General features: G+C 44.3%; 1 protein-coding gene across 6 annotated transcripts in view; it reads right to left on the reverse strand.

The window, feature by feature from the left end:
* CSNK1G3 (casein kinase 1 gamma 3) overlaps positions 1 to 14,381 on the reverse strand; it is a 77,985-nt gene that overhangs the window by 38,750 nt on the left and 24,854 nt on the right. For all 6 annotated transcript variants that reach the window (XM_053931616.1, XM_053931615.1, XM_053931614.1 and 3 more), the window contains exon 5: positions 6,711 to 6,780. In XM_053931616.1, the coding sequence (XP_053787591.1) occupies positions 6,711 to 6,780 (70 nt within the window). The remainder of the gene's footprint in view (positions 1 to 6,710; positions 6,781 to 14,381) is intronic.

The raw sequence follows: 14,381 nt of genomic DNA on the forward strand, positions 1-14,381 counted from the left end.
CTGGCCTCCTAAGTATACAGGGGCTGCCAAGGCGTCTGCTCTGCGGTTTCCCTCGACAATAAAGCCTGGGAGATCCGTGTGTGATCTCACATGTACCACATAAAAGGGATGCTCACGGTTAGAAACCAGGTGTACTAATTTTGAGAGCAACCCAAAGATGACCTGATTTGGCACCTCTTTTACAACTGCATGTTCAGCTCTAGACACTGCTCCAGCTACGTATGCCGAATCTGTTACCAAATTAAACAGTTGTTCAAACCTCTCAAACGCTCTCACTACAGCATCCAACTCAGCCACCTGTGGGGAACCTTCTACTACCTTAATAACTGATTCCCACACCTGAGTCTCTGGGTCCCTCCAAGTCACCACTGACTTGTGGGACTTCCCTGACCCGTCCATGAATACTGTTAGTGCTCGGAGGGGTTTTTTGCTCTGTAATTCTTTGGGTAACAATTTGAATTCAGTATTGAAAAAATAATGGCCAGGATGTCCAATCTTAATTTGGCCTGAGAAGCTGTCTAGAGCGAACTGTAAGCTCTCATTCTGCCTTAGCAAGTGTTCAAAAGCCTCTTTGGTCATCCTCCCCATGGATGTTTTGATGGGGAGATGGATACATGTAAAGTCACGGCCAGCTAGTACTTGCAGACGAGCCCTGGCCCGTATTATGAGCTGCGCCATCAGCTCCTGTGGCCTGGTGATATTCTTGGACTGCCTGTGGCCAAGGAACACCCACTCTATTATTAAGAGGGGGTTCCGTTGACCCTTGTCCCACTGAAATATCACACCATACAAATGGAGCAACTCACCCAAGACGATGAATCGGAAAGGCAGCCCTGGTTGGCAACGGTGGGCCTGCCTGCTCGTGATGGCTTTCTGGACCTTCTCGAGCACTGCTCTGGCCTCTCAGGTCAGGACTCTCGGGGAACCTAAACCTTCATCCCCCTCCCTTTCTGCTAACAAATCAAAGAGGGGGGGATAATTCCCCCGTGGTGAGTCCTAGCCATGGCCTGATCCAATTTCATGACCCACACAGGCGCTGGAGATCATTCAGCGTCTTGGGGTTATCATTTATCTGTATCTGTTGGGGTCTGATCGTCCGGTTGTTAATTTCCAAGCCCAGATACTTCCAGGGTGGCAGCAACTCTACCTTTTCTTTCTGTAACTCAAATCCGGCCATCGACAAGGCCCTAACAGTGTCCTCCAGTGCTACTTGCAGGATCTCGCTGTCAGGGGCACAAATCAGCACATCATCCATGTAATGATAGAAAATACAGGATGTCCACTTGGCACGCATTGGGGATAGAACCCTAGCGACATACCACTGGCATATAGTAGGGGAACATTTAAAACCCTGTGGTAGTACCGTCCAGTGGTAGCGCTTCACTGGGGCTTCTCTGTTGATGGAAGGCACAGAGAATGCGAAACGGGGAGCATCATCCGGATGGAGTGGGATTTGGAAGAAACAATCTTTAATGTCAATTACAGCCAAATTGTAATTCTGGGGTAGCATAGATGGAGATGGCATACCCGGTTGGAGGGAACCCATATTTTGCACTGCCTCATTAATTTTTCTCAAATCGTGGAGGAGTCGCCACTTGTCTCTCCCCGTTTTTTTTATTGCAAACACAGGAGAGTTCCAGGGGCTGTTTGTTTCTACAAGGTGTCCTTTTTCTAACTCCTCGTTAACTAACTTGGTGAGCGCCTGCAGCTTTTGCTTACTCAGCGGCCACTGCTCCACCCAGATGGGCTTATCTGTGAGCCATGTTACTTTCTGTGTGGGGCGCTCTTCAGTGGCCGCACAAAAAATGCTGGGGAACCGGAAATTCTAATTTGGCTCCCCACTGCGACATGGGATCCCTCCCCCATAATGTAAATTTGCAGTCGATCACGAACGGACGCACTGAGGCCAGCAGCCCATTCGGACCCTGAATTTGGACAATGTTTTTGGATTGTCTTGCTGGCTGTGGCCCGCCTAGTCCTAAGACTGGTGTGGCCACGCTTTGCAGCTCCCAGTGTGACGGCCACTTGTGTGGTGGGATGACTGTCATGTCTGCCCCTTTGTCCAACATCCCCTGTAGGTGTACAGATCGCCCCTCGCATTTGAGTTTGCACCATACGAGGGGTTTTTCCTCTCCCAACTTCCCAGCATAAAACACAGAGAGCTCCAGGTCATTGCACAGAGCACGAGGAATGGGAATTGCTTGTGCAATTACCTGGCCCTTAGGCAGGAAGAGTGGGGGGTGGACACAGCGTGCTGCGAGATAGAAGAGCCTCGGATTGAGGGTGGAGATTACTGGAGGGACTTCTATCTCCAGTGGAGTGCTCTTTGTGTCCCCTACAACGAGGTACCTGCAATTTAAGAGATCTTCCTTTTTCCTGGTCTCACAGCGGCAGATGTGCGATAGAAGCTCTGCATCTGCTATGAAAAACTGCCAGTCCTGGGAACGGAAATGAACACAGTTAGTGAGTCGGAGTCGATAAGGCTCCCGGTTGTCACTAGTTGAGAGGCAGCCGCTTACTGATGGTACTAGATGGTGCATTGCGGCTCCTCTTGCAGCACCGCGACTTGCCTCATTTTTGTCTGAACACGCGGCAAGTGCGCATTCATGGGTCAGTTTTTTTGGACTGCGGGGTTCCCATTCCCCCTCCCCCCTCCTGCAACTCTGGGTAGCGTAGTCCCTAGAAGTGGGCATTGAGCCTGGAAGTGTCCCTCCTGATGGCAATGGTAACACCGGCGTGTGGATGGAAGTCACTTCAGTGCTGGGTTCCTCGAAGGAGCAGCGGCCGAGGCAACTTGCTTGTCCTTTTTCTTTGGGGCCTCCTCCTCTTCCATCAGGTGTGCCTTCAGTGTGCATTCCTCGATGATCTGGCTGAGGGTTGGCGGTGGTGAGGCCGGCATTGACATGATGACTCTTTTGCACATGGCGTTGGCATTCATGTGCACCACTTCTAGGATCATTCCTTCCCGGCGTTCAGGTACTTCTATGCGTCTCTCCACGGCTGCCCAGACCCGATCTACAAAATCTAACATAGGCTCCCCCACGGCTTGCTTGACTGCCGTGTAGGGTATCCCCGGATCCCTGGCAGGCATGCCCAGGAACGCACGCTCTGCTGCATTCCTGGACATGTCCAACACTGCTGTGGGAATTCCCCGAGCTTGCAGTTGCCCCTCACTCCATTCTCCCTCGCCCACAAGATGGTCTAGGGTGATTTGCTCTTCCACGAAAATCTAGGCCATAAGGCCCCTCGTGGATTTCGGGAAGCAGGTCTGCCGCTAGCCTTTTCCACCTCCTCTCCCATAGGTCGTATTCAGAAGGGAGAAGCAGGCAGTTGAATAGACGCTTAAGGTCAGCTGGCACTACAGTTTTAGATGTTAAAGTGGCTTTTAGAGTCCCTTTAAAAAAAGGACTCTTTCTGCCAAATTTTTGCAATGTCTTGCAGACCTCTTTGAGTGAATCGTAGGAGAGGGGTGTCCACGCAGGGTTTCCCCCTCCCCTTGTGTAGGGGACTGGAGTGTGGATCGACTGCTCGACTTCATGGACCGGGCTCCGTTGCACCCCCCCTCCTCCCCCCACCCCAGGTCTCTGAGGAGCGGGAGGACGCGGGGGCGGAGCGCGAGGGAGAGGACGGACAGGGCGGGGAGAATCCTCCTCTTCGGAAGGTGGGAAGGAGGCTACTGAGCCCTCCCGGGTGGGAGAGGGCGGGGCTGCTGACGCGGCAGGTAGAACATGCAAGGAGGGAACGCCTACGCCTACCCAAGGAGGGACGGGGAGGGGTGGTGCCTTGAGTGGGCAGTTCCCGCGCCCACCGGGAAGCAGGAGGGGGTGGGGTCATAGTAACAAAGAACAGAAAGGGATTGTGGGAAGGGGAAGCCTTGCCATGTGGCCGCCCTCCATCTTGGGAAGACAAAGAGATCGACCACGTGGCCTCGGCCTCCTCAGGGGGACAAAGAAAGGGGTTTAAAGAAACAGAACTGCACGGGGTAGCAACGAAACTGGGATTTTCAACTGGGAAAAAGGGATTGGAAAAGGGGTTTAGGGTCGTGGCCTCAGCGAATCGAACGATCTCGCTAAGGCGGGGACGCCGGGGTGGCTTGGGGGAGCCAGGAGCACGGTCCACGTTTGTGGAGCTGCCCTGCGTCTCAGATCGACGGGGTGCCCCCCCTCACCCACCCGGGTTAGGGGAAGAAGGGGTAGGAGAAGGGGATGGGGAAACAGATTCAGGGGGAGTAACAGATTTTCTGGATGGTTCTTTCCTTTCCCCAACCGAGTTTCGCGAGGGGTCTGATTTTAGCACATCTGAGATCAACAAATGGAATTTAGGGAAGCAGTCATCTATGGAGGGATCCCTACCGATCCCCTCTGCTAGCCTTTTTCCCACTTGCTCCCAAAATTCTGTTTTGCGCGCGTCCTCAGTAGACAGATGGGGGAAAGCAAGGAACAGCCACTGGACAAATTTCTTCACTAAATTTTTTGGGTAGGGGCCCTTCACCGCAAGGATTTCCTTAACTTGGGAATAAAATTCCTTTTGTTGGGCAGATAGCACGGTCCCCATGCTTCTTCCACCCAAACCACCTCACCCCTGGGGCAGTAAAAAAGAAAAAAAAGCAAAAAAACGCAGGCGACTCCAGCGGCTGCCATTCGTGCTGCGCGCCGCACGTCCCAACCTCGGGAACACGGCCAGCCCTCCCTGTATTAGCTGGACACATTTCCACGACTAATACTTACCAGACTGAAGCGTCTGCAAAGGAAAGCTGCCACCAGGGTCCGGGAGTCCCGAGAAGTGTCCTTTCTTCTGCCCTCTTGGCTGCGAAAGTTTGCACTTCCTGTCCCACACAGGGCACACTGTCTGGTCCCCCGTGGGCGATGGAGACTTCACTGACGTACTTTGGAGAGCCCCTGCTCTCGGTTTCCGTCCGGCATGGAGTTGTGATCCGACGCGGACCGCTGCCTGCTCTGGCTTGGCGGCGGCGCTCCCCCCTTGGCGGCGGCACGTGGTCCCAGGCTGGCGGCGGCGGCTCCCGGCGCTGTTCCTGGAGCTCCGCGGTGAACCTCCGTCCGCGCGATCAGCTCAGCGCTGGCCTCGGTCCCTGTTCGGGCGCCAATTGCGGCGTGGGTTTTCGCTCTCCCTGGCTGCACGGAGCTCTTGAGAGCCCGGCTGTGGTGTGTGCTGCCAGGGTTTGCTGCTGCGGGTTCCCGGACACGGATCCGTGTCTCGGGCACGTGGGCTGGCCAGCCTCTGTTACCGTGCGCTGGGAATCCGGTAAAGAGGTAAGGAATTTGTCCATTTACTCCATGCTTGGCAGGAACGGTTTATTGGTCACGTGGCACGGGTCGATGGAAAGACGCGACCGCTCCTGGCACTCGCATGGGAGGAAAATGGCGCCTGGATGCCGGCGGGATAGGGTTTTATGGAGGGGTGGGGTGAGAGGATCCACGGCCTGCCGGCCAACAGGGGCGGCTGCCGTGGCGGTGACACCAGCAACAGCGACCAACCAGAGAACGCCGCAGGGGCGGGCACCGAGCCTTGGGCTGAGCGGGATCGTGTGGCTTGGGGTGGCCAGCACAGGGTTTCCCAGGGCCGGACGGCAGGGTGGTTACAGGAGCGGCGGAGGGGTAAGATCTGGCAGCAGGCAGCGTGGGGCCAGAAACCGCGGGGGGGAAACAACACGGGGGAAACGCGGGATTACAGAACTTGACTTATTTTAACATAAATTAAAAACATTAATCTAAATCCAAACTCCAGGATGCAACAATGGACACTGTGTATTTCTTTTCAGAGACAATAAGTAGGATTTTATTCTAGTTTAAGCACAATCAAAATTACTGTTACAAATTCCAGGCTGCCTCTGCTAAAAAAAGCCCCTGAACACATATATAGAAAACTACTGTCCACTCATAAAATAAACTTCTACATTAGTAAAAAAAAATGGGAAAAATAGTTAATTACATGACCTACTCTAGGAATAATTTCAAGGAAAAGATGTCAAAAAGATGTCCTAAATTATAGCTGATTTAGAGAATATCTGTACTCACTTTATTAGGGTAAGAAACTTCACATCTTCCTAACTGATTATATGCAGTTTTGTGAAAGGCACAAAAATATTTGAGAAGTTTTATGTATTGCTCACCTATAATAACAAAAGGTGACAATTGGATCATTCAGGCCACCACCATAAGAGTACTTCTGTGTATAAAAGCACCAAGGGGAGTGAAATGAGAAATTCAAATATTAAACTGTATTTAAACTTCTCCTAGAGGTGTAAGAGGTTTAAAACTAGTAAGCAGCCATATATAGACTGCATCAATAAAAGTGAAGTAAAGTAAAACTGAATCTCGAGGAATTTAAGTATCACATCAACTATAATTCAAAATATGTGAGTAGTAGATTAGCAGTTTGGAGATCTGTAGCATTTTTTCAGAGTTGTACTTGGAATAGTCTTAGTTTAAGGTATTCCTGTATGCAAACAAATGCTGTGATAGGAAGGATTTATTAAATAGTGAAGACTTCATAGATACACTTTATTGAGTAGAAAAAATTGTTAGAATAATGGAATTTATACATTAATCCACTAACTGTTTCAGCTTTTGTTCTGCTTTAAGTTGTAAGGAACACTTTATTAAATAGACTTATACCTCTAAAACAGAAAACTTCAGCCAAAAATTGACCCTGGATTACATCACAGTAAAATGCATTATACTGCTTTTTACCTCCAGATCCTAGCTGCTTGTAGAATCTGTATTCCAAATGTAGCTGTGGTGCTCTCGACTTCATTGGCTCCTGATTTAAAAACAAAAACAACATTTAAAACAAAGCCTAAAAACTAACACACTAACCTACTACACCAGCCAAACTAGCCCTACTTCTTCCAAGCCATACAAAGTTTAAATGTTTCTTCTGAAATGACTGGCAACTAAGAAATAGAAAACTAAACCTCCTTCAGTTTACAGTAGTATATACACTACAGTAGTATATACACTTCAAGTACAGTTATATATACGGATATTTACATCTTGTATTGCTTCACTGGGCCAGAGTCCAACATGCAAATCAAAAAACAGACACATGATGGAATAGCTAAAAAATAGTATGTTTCTCCAAAGCATGTGGATGGTATGTCCTACATTTCTCAGAAAGTAGCATTAATATGCAGTTTAACAGATTGAAAAAAACCTCCAAATACCTAATACTTGAGAGATGTATCTTTACAAGAAGTCCTATCCTAGGATCTTAATAAAAAATACCAAATCCTTCCACCAAATAGTAAAAGCTTAGCAGAAATCAAGTATCACCATTCCAAACCATAAATCCAAAACAAGAAAAAAAAAATCTCCAGAATAAATCTGTGGTTTATGCACATTAATGCAATCTCATTTCAGTGTTCAACATGCCCGTGTGTCAGGGTCTCGTAGAACTAAATTAAGTGACATGAGATTAAGCAGAAGAATACACATGCAGCCTAAATGGAAATCCAAACTTTTTGAGTATCTCCCTATGCAAAGAAAAGTTTCTTTAGCACAAGATTCTTGAAGTAATTTCCTGTCTTTTAGAAGACATGTCTTGTTTCTTATGATATATAACATGATCTTAAGATTAAGTTCTCCACCAGGGGAGGTTTAGGTTGGACATCGGGGGAATTTCTTCACAAGAAGGGTGCTTAGACATTGGCATGGACTGGCCAGGGAGGTGGTGGGGTCACCATCCGTGGAGATGTTTAAGAAAAGACTGGCCACAGCACTGAGTGACATTCTGACATGGTGGTCTTCAGTCAGAGGTTGTACTCAATGCTCTCTGAGGTCTATTCCAGCCTAATTGATTCTGTGATCTTCCAACACATCAATGATCATTTGGAAACTAATTCTGTAACTACTAGAACTGCAGAACATAGTTAAGTAACTCTTAATACAGTTATCAGCAATAACTGATACTTGCTGAACATCAATTTTCAGAAAAAGCTTGGGCAAAGTGCTCATCTCTTTTCTCACACCATCATCTTAAAGCTACAGTTTATAAATCTGTGTTGTTTCTCACTGTCATATTCAGGGCATAAAAACCATGAGCCAATGTGCAAGAATGAGAAATTCAGTCTTCTTCCTCAACCCATATCCCTCCAAGACTCAGTTGTTTCTTATTGCTGCTGAAGTCCCTAACAGTATATTTATGCATTTGATCTTGCCAGGATGCCAAAGGTGGATGCCTAAAAGTAAAGAAGGACTAATGTAACACTTTCTGCAAAAAAACAAATAGAATTTACTGTATCTTTTTTACACTCCAAAGCAACCAGCATAACTGAACACTGTATTCTTTGCAAAAAAGTGAGAAGTGAGCAAGAATTTCCTAAAATAAGCAAGTGTTTATTATTCAGAAAATTAATTACTAAGCAAAACTAACTGGGCTACCAAAGGCTTACTTACAGTTTATGAGAAGGACACATGAAATTTAAGGTGAAGTATTGAAGAGAGATATTCCCTAAAAAAACTTTAGTGTAAACATGAGTCAAAGCAAATCAGCACATCAACCTTTAGGACTCAGCTTTAAGAGGTATGAGGAAACCCACTATAAAGTATTTTAAACTTTTATGAAACAACGCAAATTAAGCAATTAATTTGCTTGAAGTACACAAGTCTGTCAGTTACAAAATACACCACACTCTACATAATGCCTAATTAAAAGATAGGATTCTGACAGCTAATAAGGAAATATTTTAGTCCACAAAGCTCTGCATGTCTGCTTCTTATAATGACACAAAACCCTGGCTTACAGGAAGTTTAATTTTGTTCAATTATACAGTTTTGTCTCAATTGGTGGTACATTAACAACTTAACCCCTCATGGTTGTAACAGGGTCCCATTAAAAGGATGAAAAACAGGTTGTATGTATTAAAATTACAGGAATAGATTAAAAAAAACTATAGGTAAAAGAAATAGCTTCCAATTTCTAACATACATGCACCCTCTTATGAATGTTGCTTGTCCCAGCCATCAGCAGAAAACAGTCCTGACAAATCTCCAGAAGGCAATGCCCTTAAGCAGTCAAACACAGAGCCAAAGACTGAAGCTAAACCTTTGTTCAGCAGAGAGACAATTAAACACTTTTATCCCCTCCAGAAAAAGTGAAAAGAAATATGGCAATATGTACTTGTAGTTCATTTATTGAATGACAGCCTTTACGAATTGCCTTGTTTTTGTAAAATGGCTTACATAGCTTCTTGTCATTCCAAACATGCAAAGAGAACACATCATCTTGTTCAACGAAACTTGCAAAAGGGCAAGCACAATAACCTCTTTGGTTACAATTATTTTATTTCTGCACATCCCAGTCTACTGTACACAATAACTACACATAAATGAGAAAAGACAGAAAAAGATAAATCAAGACAAAAGAATGTTAAATGTAATCTTTCATCATAACATAAGAGTGAAGAATACAATACTGTATCTACAAGTCTAAAAAGAAAATTCAGTAATAAAAAAAGAAATGGCAAATCATAGTTCTTTGGTTTCACTATTGTTTTGGTACATTTCACCATATAAAACTAAGCCTGAATAATACATAACTGTTCAAACATCACGTTAATCCCAGAGTGGCTTGAAGCCAACTTTTCCTCTTACCAAAAGAAACTAGTGTATTTTCTTTACTTAAATAAGCCCAGGTCTTCGCTGAAGTATCCTGGAAAAATTGTTCTGGGATTTGCAACATTCTGTATACAACCCTGCCTACATTGCTTTTACATCTCATTTTTTCCATCTAATTTTATTATTCTTTATTATTATTCATTTTATTATTTTTACATCTAATTATTTCAAAGCTTCATTATTAAAACAGACAAATTCTTTCCCCAGCAAAAGACCATTTCTCTCTAAATGAGGAACATGGGCTCTTGCTGCCATCAAAGAACTACTGGGCAGCTTATTGAGCCCCAGTTACCTGAGTGACAGAAACAACTGCTCCTTAGTTTATCAGAGAGGTTTTTACCCCCCTTTTTTCTTCTGTGGCATGCTTATACATTCAAACACAACAATAAAGACACCTGAAATGTGAAATCTGTTTTACATGTATTATCAATTCTCTCTACAATTATTTTGTCCCAAATACATGGAACAAAATAGTATTCAATTTTCAAGTTACTTCCCATTAAAGGGACTTTGAAAAAGCAGTTTGCTTGAACTGTAAGGTCAGTAATGTTCAAGTCTAATAAGCCAAAGCACAATATAGACATTCAGCTATTACCTACTTTTCATGGTTTTAGTAATTCAGTGAAAACTCATCTCACTCAGTTTATGTTCTGTGTCTGCTTTACACATTTGTAAGCAATGGCAAACAAAAGCCATTTCAAGAAAAAAAATTCCTTAAGAGGTAGGCTCTTGTTACAGGAAAAGAACAGTCTATTAAACAGACTTGCACTAGATTTGGATTTACTACATATCCTAGAGGGATTCTGAGAATGTGTGACTGTGGACTAGACCACAGTTATTCCTTAAAAACAAAAACAGAAAGAAAAAACATTACAACCTTGAAGCAAAGTGCAACTTTCTTTCTATACACAGCCTTTCACTTATAATTTTAGCAATTCAAATCTTAATGGTGGACTAGTTAATCGGTGAATTAAAAATTACAGTTTAAAAGGCAGTGATGACTACTTTGTAACTTCCTGTCTTTCACCCAACGAAAGAAAAATTGATGTATTTCTAGAAGCAGTTCCACTGAAGACTAAGCATAAGCATGTTTTGTCTCAAATATTCTGACTGTCATGACAGGAAAAGTGTGAGCGAAACAAAGGGTCCCATGGAGATGGAGTAGCAGTGTTCTGAGCCAGCTTCCTGATCCTGCTCCGTCCCTCCCAACTGACTTCCCAGAGAAAGGCTCAAAAGGTTGCCTGTGGATGTGCAAACAAAACAGCATGAAAAGTTTCATTTACATAAGAGGCTGCATCAGGTTAAATATAAAAGGAAGTGCATTGGGCCCCCTTCATGACTTTTTCCATATCTTTCCCTTTCTTTATTTTGCTATCCCAATTCTGGATCATCCATGCAGCAGGACTGACTGCAGGAAACTACAGATGGTGAACTTCTTCATTCTCCCTCTCTCTTTCTCACTTTAATTTCCCTCATCCCTTCCTTTGCCTGGGCAAAGCACAGCGCTCATATTTTTCCCCCCACTGTACAAAAATGAAGGGGTTGTTAGCCAACACCTTTTGAGTCTAATAGTGTGGGTTCCAGAGTTATAACAACTGTACAATAAAGCACAAGAGCTCCCCAGTGTATGGTCTGGTGGCTTTGTTTAGGCCAATAAGAATTTACAACAAACATCACACTCCTACCAATGGCTTGTAAAAATAAATCGGCTTCACAGACATGTGAGGCCGAGAGGGAATGAACAGCTCTTAAGCTATTTTTAGCTGGCATGGGCTCAGATATCTCCATCTCTGACTGGGGTACAGGATAGATCAGGAACAAGGAGGAGCAGGACATGACAGCTCAGGAAATTCCAAGCATGGACCCCTTTCCCTTTATGGGAAAGTATGACCTACACTCATCTTCATATGTGCAGTACTGTGTGTCATGCTAATGGAAACACAAAAAGATAAAAAGATTAATGACTCTTTACTAAAATGTCTAGATCACAAAAAGAGAGAGACATTTCTATAAAACTTGGTTGACTTCTTTACAAAAATGTTCATACAGAGAGCAAGATGAGACAGACTTTTTTTTTACTAAAATGTTTAGATAGCAAAAGAGAGAGACAAATTGCTACAAACTTCAGCTGCAAAACATCTGCAAAAACATTTGAAAGTCTTGGTTGAGCTCTTAAAAAACATCCAAGAGAGAAAAATGAAAGAGCAAAATTGGAATCTTTGCTGAATATAGAAAGAGACCTTACCCAATTACTACACCCTGAGCTCTGCTACAGAGCAGGAGAAAATACTGAGAGATGTGCTGGGTACCACAGTAGGGATGAGAAATTGGCCGTGGGAGTACAAGGACTTACACAAGTGCTCAGATAAGGAACTAGTATGTGAAATGAAAAGGCAAGATTAGGCTGCTAGATTTTTAGAAACAAAGAGAGTGACACACCCAAGTGAAGGAATCAAAAGTAGTGATAGATGAGGAGAAGGAGAGAACCACAGGAGTGTTGAGCAAGGAGACAGCTGTGGAAGAGGCTGAAGCCAGAGAAGTGGCTATAGGTAAGACAGAAGTGTAGGTAGCAGTTGCTGTAGAGCAGAAATAAGCTGCAGAAGAGGAGGCCAAGGAACACTGAGAATCTGAGGTTTTCATACAAGTAAATGGTCCTTAGAAGTCCTGGTCCCTCATGCAGTGGGCTGCCTTTTGGTCAAGGGGTTTAGGCTTCCTGGAGGGAGAGCAGGCCTCAGGAGATGGAGCTGCTTGCTGCTGAGAGCAATCAGGAAAAGAGGCTGAAGGCAGAGGGGCTGTTTGCTGTCAAACATGGTCATTTTAGCAGGCTTCCAGCACAGCTTCAGGATGTGTATGAGAAAATCTATCATGAGGAAAATCGCAGGATGTAGAATCTGGATTCTGGACCACTAGTTAAAACTGAAACTAGAGATGATGGACAGGGTCAGCAAACTGCAACCAAATAGTGCCATATACCAGAACCAAAACATCAAAGTTACTGCAGGGTAAGTTAAATGAGGAGAACAAAGAAGCTGCATATATTCCCACCTCTAATATGGAGGTTCAGACTAATGCAAGTTTTTAGTTCAGGCACAGGCAAAAGCACAGAGTTTTAAAGCAATGGTTCAGGTATTTACTCAAGCCCAATTCCACCCAGTGAGACAATGGCAACCACTTTACTGCTCCAGTGGTACAGGAATGGGCCACGAGAAATGGAATCAATTATATTTTTCACAAAATGAAGAACAGAGATAAAATTAAACTTAAGTAATTAAACTTAAGCCCAGGACAATCAGTTTTAGCAGATTTTTTCACTATTGGAGCAGTGACTTCAGAAGCCTTTCAGCAGTTACTTGTGGATACCTATCAATGCCCCTGATAAAGAGCATTGTGTTCACTCCAGTGGATAGTACCTTCTTTTCAACCACTGGTTTAGAACAAGGCATTTTCCCTTTTTCTTATCCTACAAGAACTATGACAAAGCAATGACTGATATTAACTGATCAAGCATTTTGACTACATGTTGCTGTTATTTTATAATCTGTACCTAGCACTACTGACCCGAGATGTTTCAGCAATGTGTCCTTTTATCTTCATCCTGTTAAACAAGAACTACCGTAATAAGACTCCAACTCAGCTTAGGAGCTAATACAAGAATAAGAATATGGAGGCCTCAAACCCAAGGGCTTTGCCTTGCACTGCTTCACCCAGGAAGGAATTAAGATTCTTTCTGTTGCCTTTAAGTTTGTCTGCTGTGATGTATAGTACTTTTAACACCTGACCTGAAGACCTCCCCTGAAATATGGTACATACTTGGTATTAGAACTTTGAATAAAACTTTTTAGCAAGACATACTTGTACTTGCTAAAATTGTAATAGAACCAACACCCTGTACATTTTTCAGTTTACTACCTGATGGCAGGAATTAGCTTGCCACAGAGCCACAAATAATTATCCTAAATCTTACTGATAATTATAATTGAAGAATGACAAAATATACAACCCCTGTGGGGTTGGCTTGGAGGAGTTCAGATGAAAAATCTTATTCCTAACACTAGAATACTATGCTGCATAGAAATGTGGCGTCTGAATTCCTTCCCTGTGTCCTATCAATGTTCAATTTGATGACTTCTCAGACATGGATGCACCATCAGCATAGCCATTATTGAACAAGCATTACATGGGATGCTCAGCCTCATTGAAGGGGAGTGCTCTGTCACCATCCACAATACTACAACTTCCACTGAAGAGGCCTGAGCAAAGATGAAGGAAGCTGCTGACCAGATTGCTGAACAATTCCAAACACTGCAACCAAAGAACCTGTTCAATGAATCAAGCCTTGGATGCCAGATTTCTTCTGGTTTTAAATCATGGATGGGGAAAAGCGTTTGACACAAATGGGGACTGTAATATTGGTGGGATTTCTGGTTTTAATGATGAGCATAACTCTTTTCTGCAACTTTGATTAGCTGCATACTGTCTTCTGCTTCCTCCCTGTCCTAGCCCTGCATCCAATATACAGAGATCACCACAGTCAAAGATGAGCCATATGCCCAAACAATAGTAAGGAATCTTTTAGCCACTGGGTGATGTGGAGGACCTTGCTTAAGCATGTTTTGTCTCAAACATTCTGACTGTTTTGGCAGGATAGCTGCAATTAGAAGATGGTCTCGCTGAGGTGGGGCAGCACTGTGCTGAGCCAACTCCCTGCTCCACCTGGAGACTTGTGCTCACTTCCCCACCCTGCGC

This window comes from Vidua chalybeata, chromosome Z, assembly GCF_026979565.1.
Source record: "Vidua chalybeata isolate OUT-0048 chromosome Z, bVidCha1 merged haplotype, whole genome shotgun sequence".
NCBI lineage: Eukaryota > Metazoa > Chordata > Aves > Passeriformes > Viduidae > Vidua > Vidua chalybeata.